Below are 23,709 nucleotides of genomic sequence, written 5' to 3' on the forward strand. Positions count from 1 at the left end.
TCCAGGAGTAGGAGCGGAATACTCCACGATAGTCATCTCTGACCACACTCCAGACTACGTGAATGTGAGGTTGGAGACGGGCCCCACATGGAGGTTGGACACGGACCTCCTGGCCGACAAGGTCTTCTGTCAGAAAACATCACAGGTCATCGGTGACTACGTGACTAACAATCAGAAGAGGAAGTCTCATCCTCCACGTTCTAGGAGGCAATTGTTATGGGCCAGGGTTTAGAAAGTATATCATGGAGTTCACCTGATGAGCACAAGGGCCTGCCTCTCGGGTGTTATTCAACAGAGGCCTTCAGCACAAAAACAAAGTTTATTCTACAAATTTAGTTAACATTTTTGTAAACACACACAGTAAGCATTTGTATCAACTACCAACATAAATACCCCACACAGCTACAGTACACTATGTATAACCCTGAATACATTTCCCCCTTAAGCAGTTCCAATTTAATAACAAGATCCCATAAACCAGGAAACCCTTTTCAAAGGCGTGGCACAGCACGCAAGACCTGGTTTGGAAACTACTTGTTTCCTTCCCAAAACAGCAGGTTTGAATTCCTTCCAGAAAACAGTTTTTATTTTTTAAGTTATCGAGCAGGCTGGAAACAGCTTTTAAAATGCAGATGGAGAGAACCCTTCTGTTTAGCCTGTGCAAAACCAACCAATTCAAACTCAAAACGCAAGTAAAACCCACTCAAAAACCAAAGGAAAAACCCAGAGCCACAGCCCAGCTCCACCCACACAATGACATCACTGAAGCCATGTGATAAGACAAAACCATTTCTTAAAGGGACACTCCCATGACTCACTAAAGGCTGTGATTGGAGGGGAAATTATAGCCGACAAGGGACAGGGAAGAGAGGGCGGCCAGGCAACAGCTGATTGACTCCATCCTGGAGGCCTGACCGTAGAGCTGATGTAGGAAAAAGCTACAAATGGACTTTAACCTACTATCCACGAGGAAAACAGTATATCAACTCTGCCAGACACGGAGAAAAGGCTGGCTGCCTACTGGCCCACCAGCTGAGAAAGCAGACAGCCACGAGGGAAATAGCGCAGGTAAAAGATAGCAGTGGCAGACTGGTAACGGAACCAAAAGAAGTCAATTGGGCATTCGAGACCTTCTACCGAGGGCTGTACACCTCCGAACCTCCAAAGGGGATGCAGGTATGAAACAGATCCTCGACGGACTGAACATGACAGTTGTGGGGGAGGCCAGGCGGGGGGGAACTGGAAGCACTAATAGATCTGGGAGAAATCATGGAGAGCATCAGCTCCATGCAGGCGGGGAGGCGCCGCGGACCTGATGGGTTCTCGGCAGACTTCTATAAAAAATTTGCGCCAGCCCTGGCCCCACATTTAAGGGACATGTTCACAGATTTGCTGCCTCCTACACTAACACAGGCCACGATATCGCTGATACCCAAAAAAAGACAAAGACCCGACGGAATGCGGCCCTTACAGACCCATTTCACTGCTGAATGTGGACGCGAAGATACTCGGGAAGGTCCTGGCCAAAAGGCTGGAGGGCTGCGTACCAGAGGCTTTGTCGTGGGTAGGCAGCTCACTGCTAACATCAGGCAGCTGATGAAGGTACTAATGATCCCCCCACCCTGCCGGGGAGAGAAAGCACCAGAGGTGATCATCTCCCTGGAGGCAGAAAAAGCTTTCGACAGAGTCGAATGGAAGTAACTCCTCGACGTACTGGAACGGTTTGGGCTACCTCCTGGGTAAAAATCCTGTATAGCACCCCCAAGGCGAGCGTTCGAACCAACACCACCAGCTGTGAATACGTCCAGCTGCACAGAGACACAATGCAGGGATGCCCACTGTCCCCGCTCCTGTTTGCCCTAGCAATTGAACCTCTAGCAATCACTCTGGAGACGCGAAAAGCTGGAAAGGCATCCAGAGGGGAGGCAGAGAGCACAGAGTTTCACTCTATGCGGATAACCTGCTCCTCTATGTGTCGAGCAATTGTCTAAGAGCAATCATGCAGCTCCTGAAAGAGTTTTGAACCTTCGCGGGTTACAACCTCAACATGGGCAAGAGCGAGGCATTCCCGGTGAACCCAAACGGGGGAGGAGCAGAGCTGTAGGGACTCCCATTCAAATTAGCCTAAAAGAAATTCCGCTACCTGTGGATCCAACTAGCCCGGGACTGGACACAGATCCATAAGTGGAATCTGACCAGCCTGCGGGAGGAAGTCAAAAAGGACGTACAGAGATGGGACCCGCTCCCGCTCTCCCTGCTGTGGAGGGTGCAGGCGATCAAAATGAACATACTGCCGAGGTTCCTCTTCCTGTTCAGATCAATACTGATCTTCATCACCAAGGCCTTTTTGAAAAACATAAGACAAAATGATCATGCCGTTTATGTGTTTGGTACCAGAAAACGTAAAGGGAAAGGGGGAGGGAGGAAGGGGAGAATAGGAGCTAGGGGACAGATCACCCGGAACGAAAAAGGGGAATATCAAGTTGGGGGGGGGGGCCGAGGACACACCTAGACTGACAATTTCAATATGTATATAAGAATCACAAGTGCTATAAATATTAAACGCAAAGTGTTACTGTGAAAAAGTGAAAATACCAATAAAAATATATATTTTTTAAAAGTCAGTAATATTTGCACCAGTAAGACTGAAGTACCATTTAAATATAAACAAGACCAGTTTGGACAAGTTTTACTGGCACCATTCATTTACAAATGTTAACGTTTTTTTCCCTTTGGGATGGAAAGTGCTGCACTTCTTAAGTGTCACTCCCTATCCACCATTTAAGAGGCTTAGACACCCCAAAATAATAGCTACAGTGTGACTGAATTGACAGGGCATAGTCTGTTGATGGAAATTGCTATCTAGAGATAAATAAAGCCTTCAGAAAGAGGTTTCAACAGCACTCAAAATACTGAACCCATCTTTTCGCTGACTTGTGTATTTCCAGTCTTTTCTGTTTTCAGTGCTATCAGCTTTGACTTGCCAACGGTAGAAATGATTGAGAGCAGCATTGAACAACAGAATTTTAACTTTTAGACTTAACTGCTTTAATGAAAAATAACTGAACGGACTTTCAGAACTAAGTTCATATCTGGGACGCTCTTGCGAATTACTTCCTGGATGCACTGCAGCAAATCAAAGGTTTTTCGGACAGCAATTTCTTCTGATCACCAAGAAAGGCAAGGACAAGACGTGTTTTTATCAGGCAATGCAAGCTCACCCATGTTCATTATGTACAGAGTGGGTGATCCATTTCAGCCACCATCTGAGGTTCCCCAGCATGAGATGAAAGTCTTCAGCCAATTGGATTAAGTTGACATATCAAAGAACATCTGAAGACACTGGGTACTGCAAAGACTTTGAGTCCTGACAACAGCCCAGCAATAGTACTGCAAACTTGCCATTCTGAACCAACCACACTCTAACCCAAACTGTACCGGCACACTCGCAACACTGGCATCTCCGTGACACTGTGGAAAATTTTCAAGATTGTGCTGATAATCTGTTGCTTTATGTTATGGACCCAGTTCCCATTATGGGTGAAATAACGAAGCTAAAGAGGTCCTTTGGCTCCTTTTCAAGATACATGCTGAATTTGGAAAAGAGCGAGTCATTTCCAGTTAATCCCTCAAGGAGAGGAGCCAACTTGGGGGTGCTTGCCTTGCCAGATCTAGCTTCCAGTCTCTGGGTGGCTCACGATTGTGACAATTTCATAAATTTAACTATCCGAGTCTGGTGAATAAGGTTAAGCCCAATTTGCAAAAGGGAAAATCTACCCTTGCCCTTGGTGGGCAGAGTCCAGTCTGTTAAAATGAATATTCTCCGAAGGATTTTGTTTCTTTTTCAATGTCTTCCTATTTTTCTCCCGAACTCTTTTTTTGTTAAGGTTAATAGGTTGATATCATCCTTTTTATGCGCAGGCAGGCCCCGAGAATCCGCAGGACAGTTCTTCAGGGATAGACAGTCGGGGGGCCCAGCATTGCCAATTTACACTTGAAGCTTGGATCTATATCGAGGTTGGCCCCTATTGGTGCTAATCATTTATTTGAGCCATCAAAACTGGAAACCATGTTTGGGGTGTTGGTAGGGAAGATGCTCGAGAGATTTGGGGATTGGTTTGTGGAGGGACAGTTTGCCAGCTTGGAGAAACTAACGGTGAAGTTTGGACTTTCAGGATCAAACTCGTTCAGGTACCTCCTTGCCTTCACCTCGTTGATTGCCCGGAGGTGGGTTCTGCTGGGGTGGGGGTCTCCTATTCTGCCCAGTGCCGCAGTATGGTTGGGTGACCTAATGGAATTATAGTATCTGGAGAAAGTCAAGAACATCATGAGGGGGTTGGTTAAGGGGTTCTACCTGAGATGGCAGCCATTTGTTGCCTACTTTAAGAAATTAGTCACCGTCAGTTGCTAAGGGGAGTTGGTTGAGGTGGTGGGGTGGGGGAAGGGTTTGGCTTTTATTTTTCCTTTCTTTTGCAAGTGATATGCATACAATTGGTTGTGTTTTTGCTAATTTGTTCTGTGTTACATCCGCTGTTTTGTGATGTTGGCTTTGTTTTAAAATTTATTCCAAATGGAAAATCTTTAATAAAAATATATTTCCTCCTTCGATTTACTTAATGTTCCAGCATCCACCACACTCTGGGTAGTGAATTCCACATATTCATGACCCTTTGAGAGAAATAATTTCTCCTCATCTCTGTTTTACATCTACTACCTCTTATCCTAAAACAATACCCTCTCATTCTAGATTGCTTCACAGGAAACATCTGCTCTACATCTACTTTGTCAATACCTTTTATAATCTTATAGACCTCAATTAGATATCCTCTCATTCTTCTAAACTCAAGAGAGTGGGAGACTCCCGTAATCTGGCACATCATAATTGAAGATTCTTTTATTTTTCTGCCTCCGTAGATAGTTCAGGCAGTGTCCTATTCGGCCCTGCTTCACCAACACCCTGACTCCCTCCTTCCCCACCACCTTCCCCCCCCCCCCCCCCCCGCTCCTTTCCCTTCTGTTGCTACAGAGGCAAGGGTATCTGGACTCTCCAGCGTAAAGTTTAGTGCTCGTACCATTTGTTTTTTGTAGAAATGTGTTGCGAACTGTTTTAATAATCAGAGTATCCACCCCACCCCTCCCCGTACATTGGTACGGAGGGGAGGGTACCCTGTTTCTCCAACACAAAATTAGTGTTTAGACCGTTTGGCCTTGTATGCATTTTTTACTGTTTTAATAAAATGATATCGGACTAAACTGCTCAATCTCCCTTCATAAGACAAACCCAGAGCTGCCAACCTTTCCCAACAGAAATCAGTATTCCAGGTACCAGAAATCAGTATTTTGGCAGTAAAAATCGGTATTTTATAATAATCTTTATTATTGTCGCAAGTATGCTTACATTAACACTGCCATGAAGTTGCTGTGAAAATCCCCTAGTCGCCACACTCCGGCGCCCGGGAGGGAGTATTCAGAACAGAGGGAGTATTCAGAACGTCCAATTCACCTAACAAAGAAAAACTGCCCAGCAATCTGAAGTGCAGCTTTACACCTTTAATGCACAAATCTAAAATACAAATGGAAAATGCAAATCCAATGCTTTTACATACATGTACAGGCACCTCGGTGCGAGACCGTGCAAAGGATCACATGACACGCATGCGCTGGGGTGGAGATAAAGGGGGTGGGACTGCTGCACAGGTCCCTGTCTTCCAGCAGCCGTTGCCAAGGAAATCAATCGAAGCATTTTGGGAGGAATGCATTCACTCCGGCTTGCCAATCAGCTCCTCTTTCTACTGACAGATGTTGCTACTCTGTATCCTCAATTCTTACCTGGTGTTTAAGTGTGGTGAATAGGAGTCAAAAAGAGATAAGCATGCTCATGACAGCACCGGAGAGAGATTCAGGCAATTTTAACTTGCTGGCCTCATTTAAGTCTTGATCCCTGCCTGAAGCTGGCAAGGATGATATGGCAGTTGGGAGGGGAATTTGGGGCAGCAGGAGGTCAACGCCAATAGTTTTGGATGGTGTTCGACGTTGTGGAGTGTGGGGGGGTGGTAAACAGGTCTAGCCAAGTGAGATCCAACATTTCCTTCTGAGACCCAAAGGAGCATCACTGCTCTTCCAGCAGATAAGGAAACTCAAAATGTGGAAATAGATCTTACTTGGACTTCTTCTACCTGGACCACATTTGCGCAACTTTCTCTGACGGCTTCAACACTGCATCACAGCCTCAATTTCCATTTATAATTACATAGGGGCCTCTATGACATTGACGGGGCTTGAATATTTGCATAATGCAGTCCCAGCTTGCTTAGAAACAGGCAGCCTCAAAACTCCAAATACTCAAGGGATTAAAAGACAGACTTATCTGTGAGCAGGAACATTTCAGATATGCAATGGGCAGTGTCCAGCTGTGATTTTATCATCTTACCCACACTGATCCTGTCAAACCCACAAGATTAAAGTTAGGTTTGCATGTGCAAACTGTCCAAAATGTCATTTAACTTTAGTGCATGTGTAGACTGACAAGGTAGAAGAGAGGTTCAGTTACCTCACTCTCCCAAGACCCAAAATCTATAATATTAAGACAGTTGTGAAAGTTTCATTATTTACAAGGTTATTCAGCCAACAAATCAGTAAACAAACTGTCACTGACTGTGATCATCCTGTAAAGAAACATACTGAAATAGAGTAAAAGAAAACACTTGGCTTAGATGCCACTTACCTGGTAAGCATTTCAGTAAGCTTTACAAATCCAACGTATGCCAACTCAAATGCACCTCTATGTCTCGATTGTAGAAGCTGGCATTTAAAGTACTCCCCAATTTCTCTAACCTATATAGCAAGAGAAAAAAGTTCCCAAATTAAATTTGTTTTGTGATAAAAATCAACAACGCAACAATGGTCATTTCATTCTGGTAAACCCCATTCTCCTGAATGGGACACACATAGTCTGCGCAATATAGTTGAACCTACCCAAGACAACTAAAGTTCAAACTTATTTCTCTTGGGTCGCTATTAAAAGACTTAGAGTAGTTTAAGTTGTATCTGGCTGATAGGAGTCTGCAGCACAAAAGGACATTGTCATTTGACCACGTTAAGCTTTTACAAGCAGCCTATCCACTTATTGATTAAATAAAAGAAAAGCCAAAGTTGTGGACTAATGCTTTTTGTTGTCAAAAACTCAAACATATGCTCAAGGTAGAAATTACTTCCATCAGGCCTGTTATATTGCTACCAAACATTAAATTATTGAAATCAGAAATAATATGAAATGTGTTTTGCAATGCTTGCAATACTGAAACCTGGAAGGTTTTATATACAGGGTAGAGTTTAATGTGGCTCACAGGAATAGGGTGAGAAGTGGGGGAACAATGAAGAATCGGAAGGGAAAGTGGGGGCTGAGTGCCCGTCATTTTTTCAAAGCTGTGAAACTCTCTCAGCAGCATGGAAAGTGGAGGATGACCTTTCCACTCAGAGGCTAATTGAGGTCTTAAGTGGGTAGGACCACTCAAGGGCCTCTTCCTGCCTTCGCTGGCATTCGACCAGGGCCTCCACCATGTGGGGATGCAGCAGAGAAAAACCTGAGGGCCTCCTTGCAGGCTGGAGAGTGACGTTTACTTACAAATCACAAAATGTATTTTTGTTGAATGTCACAATGTACACTTCCATTTAAGTCACTAAACTTGGAACGCAAATGGAAGCATCATCACAATATACTAATTTTTAGTCTAATCTTATGCTTTTTTCACCTTTTGTGATTTCAAATACATGAACAATAACAGCTGTTTTATTACTATTCTGCAGTATGTTTTGATATACTACTGAATGTAATATATGTTATAGAATGCTGTTGATGATGAGGTTTTCTGAATCTTGATGAAAAGGACTCAAAGTCTTCCAGAAGCAACAAGAGATTTATTGAGTAACTAAAACAATCATTTTGTGAGTTCTTTACTTTAATATTAATACTAGTAGCAAGGTTAACAAGATCTAAATACAGTAATTATGTTTAACTACACTAACACTCTGGGCTAAATCTATGCTCCTGCTCTTGTCACAGTGCACCCAAAAGAGAGCGAGAGGCACAATGCGGTTGCTTTTATACCCCTGTTGGTACTGCCCTCTAGTGATCATCTGATGCTGCTGATTATACATTAACCTCTTATGTACATGCATATACAGAGGTCACTACATCCCTTTTTTTTGTTACATATTTTCTGTATGCTGTAAAGAAAATTGAACAAACATAATTGATGTAGTTTGCAAATACATGACATTGAATCATTGAGTTAACCAGTCCAATGGTCACAAGTTCAAACAATTGGGTTTAGGTCTTCTTCGAGTTGATCTCCTGAGTGGAGATGGAGTCACTGAAGTTTTGATGTCCTTCTGTTCACTGATGGATGGTTTCAAGCATTGTCGAGTGAGTGAATCATGTAGATTCAATGTTGGAAAGACAGGTTTAGGAAATTGAACCTTTAGCAAGTCTCGCTGATTGAGTCTCAACAGCACACCCTCATCAGACTTTACAATATAAGAGCGTGGCGCTGTTTGTTGTATTGCTGTTGCAGTGTTCGTTGTCTGAACTGGTCTTGTGCTTGTGGTATTGATTCTGAATATCATCTGCCTTGGAAACTGGTTTGCTGGTTTGTTTTGGAGCAAATATGAATTCGTGAAATTCGTTGGCATGACATTTGTTTTGTGTGACCAATGTCCATCTTGTGTTTCTGCTCTTGCCATTGTTTTGGACTGTGCTCTTACATTGTCCTTAATGGGCAGAGTTGTACTATGTTGTACAAGCTGTTGCTTCACTGTTGTTCTTTTTGTTGTTGTTTGTGTTGTTGTCTTTGTTGTGTTCAATGACTGTTCCTTGTGGATAATTTGAGTCCATCTTAAAGTTATTGGTATCAGTGTCCTTTGTGGTATCTGATGTTCATTGAGCTCCTTGAATTGAGGTTTGTGAGAATGATCTGATGTTGCATTGATCTTGGTGACATCAGTCATTTCTGGTTGATTTGATTCCTCTTTGCTTCCTTTGTGTTCCTCTTCTGGAGTCATTTCTGGTTGATCTGCTTCATCTGTGATCGCGTGGTGCTCCTTTTCTGGAGTCAACGTCTTCAAGATTTCAGTTTCTTTAGATTGTCAAGACTAGATGAGGTTTTAATCGGTCTCACTGGACTCATGTGTAGTTTTACTTTGATTGCCAAGTTCTTTTGTACAAACAAGCTGAGATCTGCCAGTCTTGCAATGATCTTGCACGTCTTGTATGTTGATTGTGATCACATTGACAGTGGTTAGACTTTCATTGTCTTGTTGTTGTTGATTGAATAGACTTTCATAGTCTTCTTCGAATTGCTCAAATAAGGTGGATAGAACTTCATAGTATTCCTTTTGTTGATTAAATGAGCTGGGTAGACTTTCATAGTCTGCTTCTGGTTGCTCAAATAAGGTAGATAGACCTTCAGAGTCTTCGTCATGCATGGTTGTCGCCCTGGAGACTTTAATTGCTTCCATTCTGGAGTCTGTCAACGAACCCTCTGTGGAGGCTTCCATCGCTCTCTCTGTGGAGTCGTGCAGTGTTCTCTCTGTGGAGACGATTGGCGCTCTCTCAACAGTGTCGGTCAGTACTCTGTGTGGCGTTGTTTTCTTCATGGCTATTTGACAGGCTGCTGTCATCCAATGTATCAACGATCTGCCATTCCATCAAGGTATTGGATTCATTTACCATGAGTAGAGTCGTATTGAGCATTTCAACCGTGTTGCTGATGCTATGATCATCATATGCGAATAACTCAGCCATGTCTGAGTAGTATTATTTCATAAATAAATCATCTTCTTTGGTTTCGGATGTTATTGTGCTCTTCACTTTTAATTAACAAATCATCTTCTTCAGTTTTGGATTTGTTAATGAGCTCTTTTTAAATTAACAAATCATCTTGTTTAGTTTTGGATTTGTTAATGTGCTCTTCATGTTGGATGCTGCAAACTGCTTGTTCCAGGATGATGCGAAAATTATTTTCACCTGTTGGTTGAAATTCAGGCAATGGTCAGCCTTTTTAGGTAAAATATTTGGATTTTGTAGCTTTAAAATCTTATTTGTGATTTTCGGGCAGTTTCCCTTTAAGTGGGCGTGGTCTGAGCCTTCTGACATCATGACGCTCGTGATGTCATGCATAACCATCGATCTTTAGCCAGCGTGCACTCTTTTTTCAACTGCGCATGCGCGGCTTTGTGCGCATGCACAGAACAGAATTTTGCCAGTTCCCGTCTTTCCTGGATGTGCGCATGTGCTTACTGATTTGAATGGGAGCTGTCACCATGAAGAAAGTGTTTAGAAGACTGCGCCACCATTTTAACTTCCTCAACCTTGTGGTGGACTTTCACACCGTTCCTTCTTTGTAGAAACTCAAGGTACTGATTTTTTAAAATTCTTGCGATATGCACTTTTCAATCACGATTTCTAGTTAGATCATTTGTTTGTTAAATCTATTCCCTTAAACTTTCATCACATGGTCCATCAACTAATTGATCCCTGATCATTGAGTCTCTTAAAGCAGCAAAATTACAGCCTTGTGCTAGTAACTTGAGGTCTGTAATAAAATTTGTGATTGGCTCTCCGTTTCTCGGGAATCTATTACGAAAATCGAATCTTTCCAGGATCTCATTACAGTGTTCTTCAAATTTTGCGATTATCACTTTAAATTTAGTTCTGCCTTCACCTTCCAAGTAATTAAAGGAGTTCTAGATCTATTGAGCTGATTGACCTGCTGTTGATAGTAGCAGTGCTATTCTTCTTTCTTCAGAGGCAGTGTTTAAATCATTAGCTGCCATATATGTTTGGAACTATTGTTTAAACATTTTCCAGTTACTATTTAAGTTACCTGTGGTTTTCAGCTGCTGTGGAGCTAGAACGTGGTCCATCAAATCAGTTGGTCATCGAGGATCCAAATGTTGTGAAGTCTTCCACAGTCGAACAGTCGGTACTTTATTCTCTTTCTTTTTTTTAAACCTAATCTAACTCGCACTGTTCTTTTAAAGCCAAATATACAGGTACCATGTTTTATTAACTCTTCTGTAGTATGTTTTGATGTACTACTGAATGTAATATATGTTACTCAATGCTGTTGTTGAATCTTGATGCTTTTCTGAATCTTGATGAAAAAGACTCAAAGTCTTCCAAAGTAACAAGAGATTTATTGAGTAACTAAAACAATCATTTTGTGAGTTCTTTATTTTAATATTAATACAAGTAGCAAGGTTAACAAGATCTAAATACAGTAACTATATTCAATTCCACTAGCACTCTGAGCTAAATCTATGCTCCTGCTCTCATCACAGTACACCCAAAAGAGAGCAAGAGGCACAATGCGGTTGCTTTTATATTCCTGTTGGTACTGCCCTCTAGAGATCATCTGATGCTACTGCTTATACATTAACCCCTCAAGTACATGCACATACAGAGATCACAACAGCTACAGACTATTATATCTGAATACTTTAAGCATGACATCAAGCATCATTTTGAAAAGGAAATAGTCAATCTGACAAAGTAAAATAAGTCACATGATCAACAAAAGCACCCCAAAAACAACATCTAGTTTCTTGAAACTGGATGTTTTTTTTAAATAGATAAAACGTTTCATACGAAAACCAGTAACATTGGCACAAATGATTTTTGGATTAAGGATTATGTACTGATTTCCACAATTTATCCCACTTACAGTTCAATAATATAAGCACAGCTCGAATGAGAGCAAAGTAAATTAAGAAGTGGAGACAGTTGTCCCTAGTTTTATGGATTTCAAAACATGAATTGAGGAAAACATACCGGTCCAAAACTTCCAGTGAAAATCATCACAACAATTTATTTATATGACACCTTTCATATCCCAAAGTACTTCACAATTAGAACTTAAAACATACAGTGCAGAAGGAGGACATTCGGCCCATCGAGTCTGCACCGATCCACTTAAACCCTCACTTCCACCCTATCCCCGTAACCCAATAACCCCTCCTAACCTTTTTGGACACTAAGGGAAATTTATCATGGCCAATCCACCTAACCTGCACGTCTTTGGACTATGGGAGGAAACTGGAGCACCCGGAGGAAACCCACGCACACAGGGAGAGCGTGCAGACTTCGCACAGACAGTGACCCAGCGGGGAATCGAACCTGGGACCCTGGCGCTGTGAAGCCACAGTGTTAGCCACTTGTGCTACCGTGCTGCCCATAGATAAAAGAAAAATGGATTCAGAGACAGGGACAAAGAGATGAGGAACGATACAAAAAGTTTGACCAAAGAAATGGGCTTTAAGAAAGCTCACAAAACTATTTTAACAGTAGAGTCATAGAGGTCTGCGCCGATCAAAAACAACCTATCTATTCAAAATTACAAAATAATTATGAAAAACCAGTAAAATTATGATGTGTAAAAACTTCAGTTTCCCAAGAACAGCAGCTGGTCATAAGGTTATTGAAAACATTTTATTCTGGCATAGTTACTTAATACGGTGATGTTCACTTGCCGTAGCAACCAAGAATTCACAATCAATGTGGTTGTGAAGAACATCTCAATAGTCCATTGCATATCAAAACATTATTTGAATAGAGGTCAGGATGATTCAGTACATCAAAAGAAATTAGATTCAAAAGGAACAGTATAACACTTGCATCTATATATCTCAATGATAAGTGGAGTAACATGTTTACCTTGTGAATGGCAGTCAACTGTTTCTTTGAAAGAAGCTAAACAGACATGACAAGAGCACCATTGTAATCAAGACAAAACTAAAAAATCCATCGAAAACACTGGCCCATCTCTGAATGCATTATTTCACAGTATGTCTGTTGCATGATTACCGCAATTTGTTTGTGCATAGGAATAGGTTTGTGTGAATCTGGCGAATTGAATTAAGGGATGTCAATACAGAGCAATTAAACAATTCTTGCCTGTCAGTGTAAAAGAACTTCCTGTTCTCAGAGTAATTTCAAAGTTCCAACTTTTAACTTTGTCAAGGTTTGCTCGTCTATCATAAGACCATAAGACATAGGAGCAGAATTAAGCCACTCGGCCCATCGAGTCTGCTCCGCCATTCAATCATGGCTGATATTTTCTCATCCCCATTCTCCTGCCTTCTCCCCATAATCCCTGATCCCCTTATTAATCATGAACCTATCTATCTCTGTCTTAAAGACATTCAGTGAATTGGCCTCCACAGCCTTCTGCAGCATCGATATGATATTTCCAATTTTCACACTAGGCATCCATCCGAGGATCAGCATTCATTGTCAAATTAATGGTGGTTCTGTGCTATGGGAACGGATTATGACTGCTTAAGTTAACTCATTTGGGACTTTTTAGCCCATCCATACGCAATAAACAGATGGATGGTATCAGGTTCGGTTGGTTTCAAATTAAGGTTGCAGAAGTAAAAAAACAATCTTTGAATTTAACGGACTACCAGTCTCCAAAAAAAATTTATCTTACTTAATGGGATTAGAACATAGAACATAGAACAATACAGCGCAGTACAGGCCCTTCGGACAACGATGTTGCACCAAAACAAAAGCCATCTAACCTACACTATACCATTATCATCCATATGCTTATCCAATAAACTTTTAAATGCCCTCAATGTTGGCGAGTTCACTACTGTAGCAGGTAGGGCATTCCACGGCCTCACCACTCTTTGCGTAAAGAACCTACCTCTGACCTCTGTCCTATATCTATTACCCCTCAGTTTAAAGCTATGTCCCCTCGTGCCAGCCATTTCCATCCGCGGGAGAAGGCTCTCACTGTCCACCCTATCTAACCCCCTGATCATTTTGTATGCCTCTATTAAGTCTCCTCTTAACCTTCTTCTCTCCAACGAAAACAACCTCAGGTCTATCAGCCTTTCCTCATAAGATTTTCCCTCCATACCAGGCAACATCCTGGTAAATCTCCTCTGCACCCGCTCCAAAGCCTCCACGTCCTTCCTATAATGCGGTGACCAGAACTGTACGCAATACTCCAAATGCGGCCGTACCAGAGTTTTGTACAGCTGCAACATGACCTCATGACTCCGGAACTCAATTCCTCTACCAATAAAGGCCAACACTCCATAGGCCTTCTTCACAACCCTATCAACCTGGGTGGCAACTTTCAGGGATCTATGTACATGGACACCTAGATCCCTCTGCTCATCCACACTTCCAAGAACTTTACCATTAGCCAAATATTCCGCATTCCTGTTATTCCTTCCAAAGTGAATCACCTCACACTTCTCTACATTAAACTCCATTTGCCACCTCTCAGCCCAGCTCTGCAGCTTATCTATGTCCCTCTGTAACCTGCTACATCCTTCCACACTGTCGACAACACCACCGACTTTAGTGTCGTTTGCAAATTTACTCACCCACCCTTCTGCGCCCTCCTCTAGGTCATTGATAAAAATGACAAACAGCAACGGCCCCAGAACAGATCCTTGTGGTACGCCACTTGTAACTGAACTCCAGTCTGAACATTTCCCATCAACCACCACCCTCTGTCTTCTTTCAGCTAGCCAATTTCTGATCCACATCTCTAAATCACCCTCAATCCCCAGCCTCATTTTCTGCAATAGCCTACCGTGGGGAACCTTATCAAACGCTTTGCTGAAATCCATATACACCACATCAACTGTTCTACCCTCGTCTACCTGTTCAGTCACCCTCTCAAAGAACTCGATAAGGTTTGTGAGGCATGACCTACCCTTCACAAAGCCATGCTGACTATCCCTGATCATATTATTCCTATCTAGATGATTATAAATCTTGTCTCTTATAATCCCCTCCAAGACTTTACCCACTACAGACGTGAGGCTCACCGGTCTATAGTTTCCGGGGTAGTCTCTACTCCCCTTTTTGAACAAAGGGACCACCTTTGCTATCCTCCAGTCCTCTGGCACTATTCCTGTAGCCAATGATGACATAAAAACCAAAGCCAAAGGCCCAGCAATCTCTTCCCTGGCCTCCCAGAGAATCCTAGGATGAATCCCATCAGGCCCCGGGGACTTATCTATTTTCAGCCTGTCCAGAATTGCCAACACCTCTTCCCTACGTACCTCCATGCCATCTATTCTAATAGCCTGGGTCTCAGCATTCTCCTCCACAACATTATCTTTTTCCTGAGTGAATACTGACGAAGAATATTCATTTAGTATCTCGCCTATCTCTTCAGACTCCACACACAACTTCCCATCCCTGTCCTTGACTGGCCCTACTCTTACCCTAGTCATTCGCTTATTCCTGACATACCTATAGAAAGCTTTTGGGTGTTCCTTGATCCTACCTGCCAAATACTTCTCATGTCCCCTCCTTGCTCGTTTTCGCTCTCTCTTTAGATGCTTCCTCGCTACCTTGTAACTATCCATCGCCCCAACTGAAACTTCACACCTCATCTTCACATAGGCCTCCTTCTTCCTCTTAACAAGAGATTCCACTTCTTTGGTAAACCACGGTTCCCTCGCTCTACGCCTTCCTCCCTGCCTGACCGGTACGTACTTATCAAGAACACGCAGTAGCTGTTCCTTGAACAAGCTCCACTTATCCAGTGTGCCCAACACTTGCAGCCTACTTCTCCAACCTATCCCCCCCAAGTCACGTCTAATGGCATCATAATTGCCCTTCCCCCAGCTATAACTCTTGCCCTGCGGTGTATACTTATCCCTTTCCATCACTAACGTAAAAGTCACCGAATTGTGGTCACTGTCCCCAAAGTGCTCTCCTACCTCCAAATCCAACACCTGGCCTGGTTCATTACCCAAAACCAAATCCAACTTGGCCTCGCCTCTTGTTGGCCTGTCAACATATTATGTCAGGAAACCCTCCTGCACACATTGTACAAAAAACGACCCATCTAATGTACTCGAACTATATCTTTTCCAGTCAATATCTGGAAAGTTAAAGTCTCCCATAATAACTACCCTGTTACTTTCGCTCTTATCCAGGATCACCCTCGCCATCCTTTCCTCTACATCCCTAGAACTATTTGGAGGCCTATAGAAAACTCCTAACAGGGTGACCTCTCCTTTCCTGTTTTTAACCTCAGCCCATACTACCTCGGAAGAAGAGTCCCCATCTAGCATCCTCTCCGCCACCGTAATACTGTTCTTGACTAGCAGCGCCACACCTCCCCCTCTTTTGCCTCCTTCTCTGAGCTTACTAAAACACCTAAACCCCGGAACCTGCAACATCCATTCCTTTTCCTGCTCTATCCATGTCTCCGAAATGGCCACAACATCGAAGTCCCAGGTACCAACCCATGCTGCCAGTTCCCCTACCTTATTTCGTATACTCCTGGCATTGAAGTAGACACACTTCAAACCACCTACCTGAACACTGGCCCCCTCCTGTGATGTCAAATCTGTGCTCCTGACCTCTATACTCTCATTCTCCCTTACCCTAAAACTACAATCCAGGTTCCCATGCCCCTGCTGCATTAGTTTAAACCCCCCCCCCAAAGAGCACTAACAAATCTCCCCCCCAGGATATTTGTGCCCCTCAGGTTCAGATGTAGACCATCCTGTCTGTAGAGGTCCTGTCTGTAGAGGTCCCACCTTCCCCAGAAAGAGCCCCAGTTATCCAGAAATCTGAATCCCTCCCGCCTGCACCATCCCTGTAGCCACATGTTTAATTGCTCTCTCTCCATCTATTCCTCATCTCATTATCACGTGGCACGGGCAACAACCCAGAGATAACAACTCTGTTTGTTCTAGTTCTGAGCTTCCATCCTAGCTCCCTGAAAGCCTGCCTGACATCCTTGTCCCCTTGAACACTACATGCACACAGTAGCAATTTCCTTCAAGCAGTCAATTAAGTTCTGAGTTTTCTCAATTGTAATTAACAAAAGCCATCACCTGTTTGATGGGTGAAAGATATAATGCTGAAAAGCGAGGTTTTAAAAGTAGCCCTCCAGCAATAATAAATGTAACCGGCCACTTTAAATGGAGTGCATATTTTTGTGAAAAATATTATTTAATATATTTTTTGTGATTATCAGTTTCCTAATGATAAAACTGTCACAAAAAGACACTTTTTTTTCTCTTGATGCACATTCCCAGGATATTTAAGAAAATTTGAAATGGCTATTACAAATAAGATAACCAGGCATTGAAATGTTTTATGTATTAGGAAACCAGTCAACTTCCATCAATAACCAAGTTCAAACCTTTACATTGAAACAATCTTACAGGAAAACCATAAATTACCTTAGTATAAATAGTGGTTTGGGTTAAACTATGAGTTTCTCAAATGCAGTTGTTACACTTTCAGGCAATCATATTATTTGTCTTGCTGGGCATCACCTAGTTAATTTCTGAAACATTAGTCATATCTGTGATATTACACTTACTAACACAATGTAATCGGAGTGCTTACTAAAAAAAAACATACTGAGTGGCGCAAGAAATTCTCCAGCCTCAACAGTTTGCACAGTACACTAATTCACTTTTCGCTAATAACAAGAATTAAAGTTTGACAAGAACAGTTAATTGCCAGATCAACACCACAAAAGGGAAAGGCAATTTTGATGCCTGCACTCTAATCACTTCAGTAATTGGCTTTTGACTGCTTGGTTTCTCAACTGCACAAGCTAAAGATATTCATGTCGCTCAATATGGTTTTGTTCAATACTTTCAGAACATTACGGAAATTGCCACATAATTTAATTATTCTGCATAAGCAGCTTTTTTCAATTATTCATCACATTTTGCTATCTAAATGTGGAAAATTGAGCTTACTGTCAACAATGTCATTCAAAAAAATATAAAATGGCTTAATATTTCACAAATTGCTTCAAAATCAGAATCACTCTGGGTTGGACCAAGCGAATTGTACTGTTTGAATGATGTCTATAATAAGCTTCTGGTTAAAAGCGTATTGCCTTGTCAATCTGCATGGTAGCCCATGAGCCACAAAATGCAGCAAAAAAAAAAGAGAACTAGAAAATTGCAACAACCCCATCCCAGTCTCTTGATACACAGTGGAAGGAAATTATGTGAATATACAGGCATTAAATTCTTATGTAATTGCTGGACCCTCATGCATCAAAATAAGAGTCAACTTGGAGATATCATATTACAGAAGCACAGTGGGTAAGCACTGTTGCTTCACAGCTTCAGGGTCCCAGGTTCGATTCCCAGCTTGGGTCACTGTCTGTATGGAGTCTGCATGTTCTCCCTATGTCCGCATGGCTTTCCTCCGGGTGCTCCGGTTTCCTCCCACAAGTATCGAAAGGCGTGTTGTTAGGTGAATTGGATATTCTGAATTCTCCCTGTGTACCCGAACAGGCGCCGGATTGTGGCGACTAGGGGATTTTCACAGTAACTTCATTGTAGTGTTATTGCAAGCCTACTTGTGACAATAAAGATTATTATAAATTATACAGTTAAGCAGCCTTAAAAAAAACTTGAAAAGTCCAAGGTTCAATTCCAGTTTGTGCCGAATTAACTGATCTCAGTCATGCTGAAATGTGGGTGCTACAATCGGCTTTGGGGTCCTCAGATCATCATGTTGGGGGGTGGGGGGGGGGGGGGGGAAAGAGGAGGTCAGGAGGTGAGGAAATAAATCAAGGTTTAAGGTGAAAGCCAACACAATTGCTAGCTGCTTAGACATAGGTAAAGATAGGGGGTGGGGTTCTCCGTCCCGGCAGCCAGCCAATGGGGTTTCCTCATTGTGGGCACCCTCATGCCATCAGGAAATACTCAAGCGTGAACGTGCTGCCAGCGAAACGGGGGATCGCGCTGACGGAGAATCCAGCCCAGGATGTCTGAGGTGTATATTGAACAATCAGGGGTCATACGTAGAAAGCTTATTACCCAAGTTTGTTTCTGAAGGGTAACTGGTATCAGTCAAGCTAAACCCTAGCCAGAAACATACAAAAGAGCTGGAGAGAATTTTGATGAAAATTATACAAGGTAAGTCCAAAGATGTGGTCAGTTGGATTGGCCATGCTAAATTGCCCCAAAGTGTCCAAAGGTTAGGTGGGGTTTAGAGGGATAGGGCTAGAGATTGGGCCTAGTTAGGGTACTCTTTCGGAGGTGTGTCAGTGCAGACTTTATGAGCCTAATGGCCTCCTTCTGCTCTGTAGGGATTCTATGATACCCAGAAGCTATTACTTACCTTGGATGTCTAGTTATATCAAGAGCAATTTTCCAATTCATCATTAAGAAGGGACAAGTGATTTGTTCATTGTCTAACTGTTTGAATTGGTTAATAATGTCAAAAACTGAATTTTACATGCAATAATCGTCCTATATTTCTATTTACATTGATTCAGCTAAAATATGACCACCCTTATTTTCTGTTCAAGGAAGGAAATTTACCACTAATGTTGCAGAGACACATTTCTGGGGATTGAAGACAGTTGGAAGCAGTGTTGCAAGAACATGAGCAACGGACTTAAGAATTGACTGAGGATTAGTCAAATGATTTCACAATAAGTTACAGACTGCACAATTCACATTAAAAAAATCCCCTGAATTAACTTTCTGAACTTGGTATAACATGTAAGCTCTGCAGTCATTCCTCATAGAACCTGTCAATCTTTTTACAAAATGGTGGCCAATTCATTTTTGTCGTAAGTCTCCAAGGTATTAAAACACTAACAAGGAAAATGCTTCATTCATTGGCCTTACTAATTCAGTTTTTCAACTAATCTATGCATAGCCATCTTTGACTAACAATTTAGCTTCACAAAACTCAAATATGAAAATATACAAATTAAGTCAATTCACAAAAATACATAATTAGTAGATAGCACTGGGTCTCCCAGTTCATCACATGGTGAAAATAAAGCATTTTATCCAGTATGTGTAATAATAAAACAGATATCCATTAAAACTTGCACTCATGCTAGGTCCTTTCCACAAAATAACTGAGTTGAAGAATTGCATAATTCAATACAAATTCAAAGAATACACTTCATTCAAGATTTTAATGGTTTTGAATGTCAGAATGGATGTTAACAGAAGCAGTGAATCACCTCCTTCTCATCATGTACAATCATGCAGGTCTCAGTAATTTGTAATTATGTGGGTGCAACTAAGACCACAGATTCTTGTACAGCCTGACACTGTCAAAGAGCTGAGCTACGGTAACATTTATGGGTTAATTTCCAGTCTTTAAACTGCAGACACTTTTGACTGGGTATATTAACCCCTGAACTATTTTTGGTGACCCATCGCAACTTCAATTGACAATGATAGCAGGTTAAGACAAGTGTTAATTAAAATTATTCAAATTTATTTAGCACAAAAGTTCCAATCAACCAGCTAGCTCATGCAAATAAGCACAGTCTAATTAAACGATGGAAGCAGTAAAAGGGATGGAAAATGGTGGAGAAGCCAAACGGGCATCAAAGCACTGAAACTCGACTGTGTTAGTATGATAACACTTCAAATGCAAAGGTTTTGCTCTAACATGGCAGAAAATCAAATAGGCTCTCAGGCTTCCAATTCAGGAATTTACAGTATTTTTTACTGCCAACCAATGATATCACAATAATATTTATAATATCCTACACAATAGGCCTGCCAATTATATGATATGGATCACACAATGTCCATACTTGTTTGCTCTTATTGACACACTGAACTTTTTTCCTGTCTTTCCTACAAGTCTGTGTCATTTAACCATTGTTGAAAGGCAACGGCAAGTTTTTTCTACGCTGTGTTTTTTCCCCCATCACTAAACTTTTAACCCCTTTTAATCCATTGGTTTAATTTCAGGGGTTGTAAACCCGCATTAAAAATGTACATATACAAACAAACCTAAAAGACGTGACCTTTTAGTCAGGAGTCTATCCATTCACCATGGCTTACAAACAACCAAAATGAAACTGAAACCATTTCTACCTTTCTTAACACACTGTTCATAACACCTAGTTCTAACTCACCATCACCCCTCTCGGCTCGTACACTGTCACTAAATTGACAGATTGCTTGTCAAGACATCCAGTGCCGGAAGAGAGGTAATTTTCTCCAATTAAACATTAGGCAAATCAAAGTAATTGTCTTTGATCCCTGCTAAAAACTCGACTCCCCAGCTATCGATTCTATTCCTCTTTCTGGAAACTCTCTGGAGGTTGAACCAGACTATTCAGAACCTTTGTGTCATATTTCACCCAGAGATGAGCTTCTATATATCCATGCCATCACTAAGACCATCTATTTCCACCTTCATAACGCCTCTGAACTCCACCTCTGCCTCAGCTTATCGGATCCTGAAACCCTCATCCGTCTCCTTACCTCTAGACCTGACTATTCCAGTACACCCCTGGCTGGCTTCTCACATTCTACCCTCCATAAATTTGGGGTCATCCAAAAATCTGGTACCCATGTTCTAATTCACAAGTTCCATTCATCCACCACCCTGTGTTTGCTGACCAACATTGGCTCCCAGTCAAACAATGACTAGATTTTAAAATTATCATCCTGACTTTCAAATCTCTCCATGGCATCACCCATTCCTGTATCTGAAATCTCCTCCAGCATTACAACCCATTGAGATATCATCTAATAATGACCTCTTGGGGATCGTAATTTTAATTGCATCAGCAGGAGTGTCTTCCACTGTCTACTGTATACAAAACATTCGAATTAGGAGAAGGCCATTCAGCCCCTTAAACAGCTCTACCATCTAATAAGATCATGGCTGATATTATTGTGGCCTCAACTCTACATTCACACCTAGCCACAATAATCTTAGATTCTTGACGAACAAGACAGTTAATTTACCCCTGACTTATCTACAAGGCACAGTATGTGATGGCGTACTCTCCACTTACCCGAATGAGTGCATCTCCAACAATACTCAAGAAACTCAACAGCATCCAAGACGAAGCACGTTTCTGTGCAGGCATTCCATGCGCCATCTCAAAATTCACTTCCTCCATGACCAGCACACAATGGCAATAGTGTGTACCATCTAAAAGACGCACTGCAGAAATTCACCAAGGCTCCTTCAACAGCACCTTCCAAACCCTTAACCTCTCACACCTCGAAGTACAAGGAAGTCCCACATCATCTTGACATAGAACTATATTGCCATTCCTTCACTGTCACTGGGTCAAAATCCTGGAACTCCCTTTCTAACAGCATTGCGAGTGTACATACGCATATGGACAACAGCAGTTCAAGGCGGCGGCTCCCCACCCCTCCGCAAAGGCAATTAGGAATGTGCAATAAATGCTGGCTTAACCAGCAGTTTCCACATCCCAAGAAAGAATTTTTTAAAACTTCTTCACATGTTTATAACAGTAAACATTGTACTTAAACAACTTAAAATCAGTACCTTATACTTTCACATTAAGGGTTAATATGAGATAAGTTAACAGGCAAACTGGCGTCAACACACCACACCGAACAATAAAGAGCATCATAATTATTAGAAAGGTGCACTGTATTTGAGACCCTTTAGTCCTGCTTACATGAATATATTTACATGCAAGGGATTTGGCTTGCATGAATGGAAGCAGAGCGATTATTTTCTTGATTATCAATGCAATAATATAACATAATGAAAATAAATTTGTTTTACATAAAAGCCAAACATAAGTAACTGCCGTTTATGTAATTCTTTCTCGGCTCTCCAGACAACCAAACATCTCATCCCTGGTACCATTCTAGTAAATTTATTTTGCACTCTCTCTCAAGGACTTAATATTCTTCCTTAAAGTATGGTGTCCAGAATTGGGTGAAGTGCTCCAGCTGAGTCATCAAGTGATTTATAAATGCTTAACATAACTTGGTTGTTTTTGTATCCTTATGCCTCTATTTATAAAGCCAAGAAAATCATCTTTTAAACAGCTCTCTCAACTTGCCCTGCAACCTTCAACAATATCTGAGTGCAAATATTACATGCAACAATAAAAAAGGGATTTAAATGATACCTGGTGGAACATCAGTAGCCCATCCTTTGAGTCAGGTGTTGACTGAAGAGGCAAATTTTGACACAGTAAGCCCAAAAGCAAGGAGATTTCCTTCATACTTCTCCAGCAACAGACGAGAACCATCTGAGCAGTAACCTGGCAAGATTGGCCTGTCTGATCTGCATACAGTAAACACAAAGCATAAAATCAAACATTAGATCATAGAATTAACAGTGCAGGAGGCCATTCGGCCCATCGAGTCTGCACCGGCCCTTGGAAAGAGCAACCTAACTAAGCCCACAGCTCCACCCTATCCCTGTAACCCAGTAACCCCACCCAACCTTTTTTTGGACACTAAGAGCAATTTAGCATGACCAATCAATCTAATCTGCACTTACTTAAATCATCAATACAACAAGATAGGATTGATATCTCCATCCTTTGTTTTTGTTTTGAAATTAATAACATTGAGCAACAATTGCGCTTTCCAATTATTGATCCCCATCCGCAATATATTGTTTGAGTGCCCCACATCATGCATACTCCCAACCCAGAAAGCAAACAGGGCTTTCTACCAACATTGCGCGAGTCAACCACACAAGGTAAAGACTAACTCGCTTGCAATTGTTTTTTTATTTCTCTCCTTCACGTCGTTTCCAACAGGGTGTTCAAGTTCAGGAAAGCCCAAAGTCTTAGCAGGCCACTATTTATTATCACTGTACATAGAAAAGTTAACATCAAAATTACACAAATCAATGCTTTTGCACAAAACAACTTCATTATCTTTATCTGACAATTTTAGAAACCTGCTGAAATG

The 23,709-nt window shown here is 41.7% G+C and overlaps 1 protein-coding gene across 5 annotated transcripts in view; it reads right to left on the reverse strand.

Moving 5' to 3' along the window:
* Window positions 1–23,709, reverse strand: part of thada (THADA armadillo repeat containing) — an 820,576-nt gene that overhangs the window by 623,176 nt on the left and 173,691 nt on the right. For all 5 annotated transcript variants that reach the window (XM_072510451.1, XM_072510443.1, XM_072510470.1 and 2 more), the window contains 2 exons: window positions 22,914–23,071; window positions 6,725–6,834 (listed from right to left, as the gene is read on the reverse strand). In XM_072510451.1, the coding sequence (XP_072366552.1) occupies window positions 6,725–6,834; window positions 22,914–23,071 (268 nt within the window). The remainder of the gene's footprint in view (window positions 1–6,724; window positions 6,835–22,913; window positions 23,072–23,709) is intronic.

Source organism: Scyliorhinus torazame, chromosome 1, assembly GCF_047496885.1.
Source record: "Scyliorhinus torazame isolate Kashiwa2021f chromosome 1, sScyTor2.1, whole genome shotgun sequence".
In the NCBI taxonomy this organism is placed as follows: domain Eukaryota; kingdom Metazoa; phylum Chordata; class Chondrichthyes; order Carcharhiniformes; family Scyliorhinidae; genus Scyliorhinus; species Scyliorhinus torazame.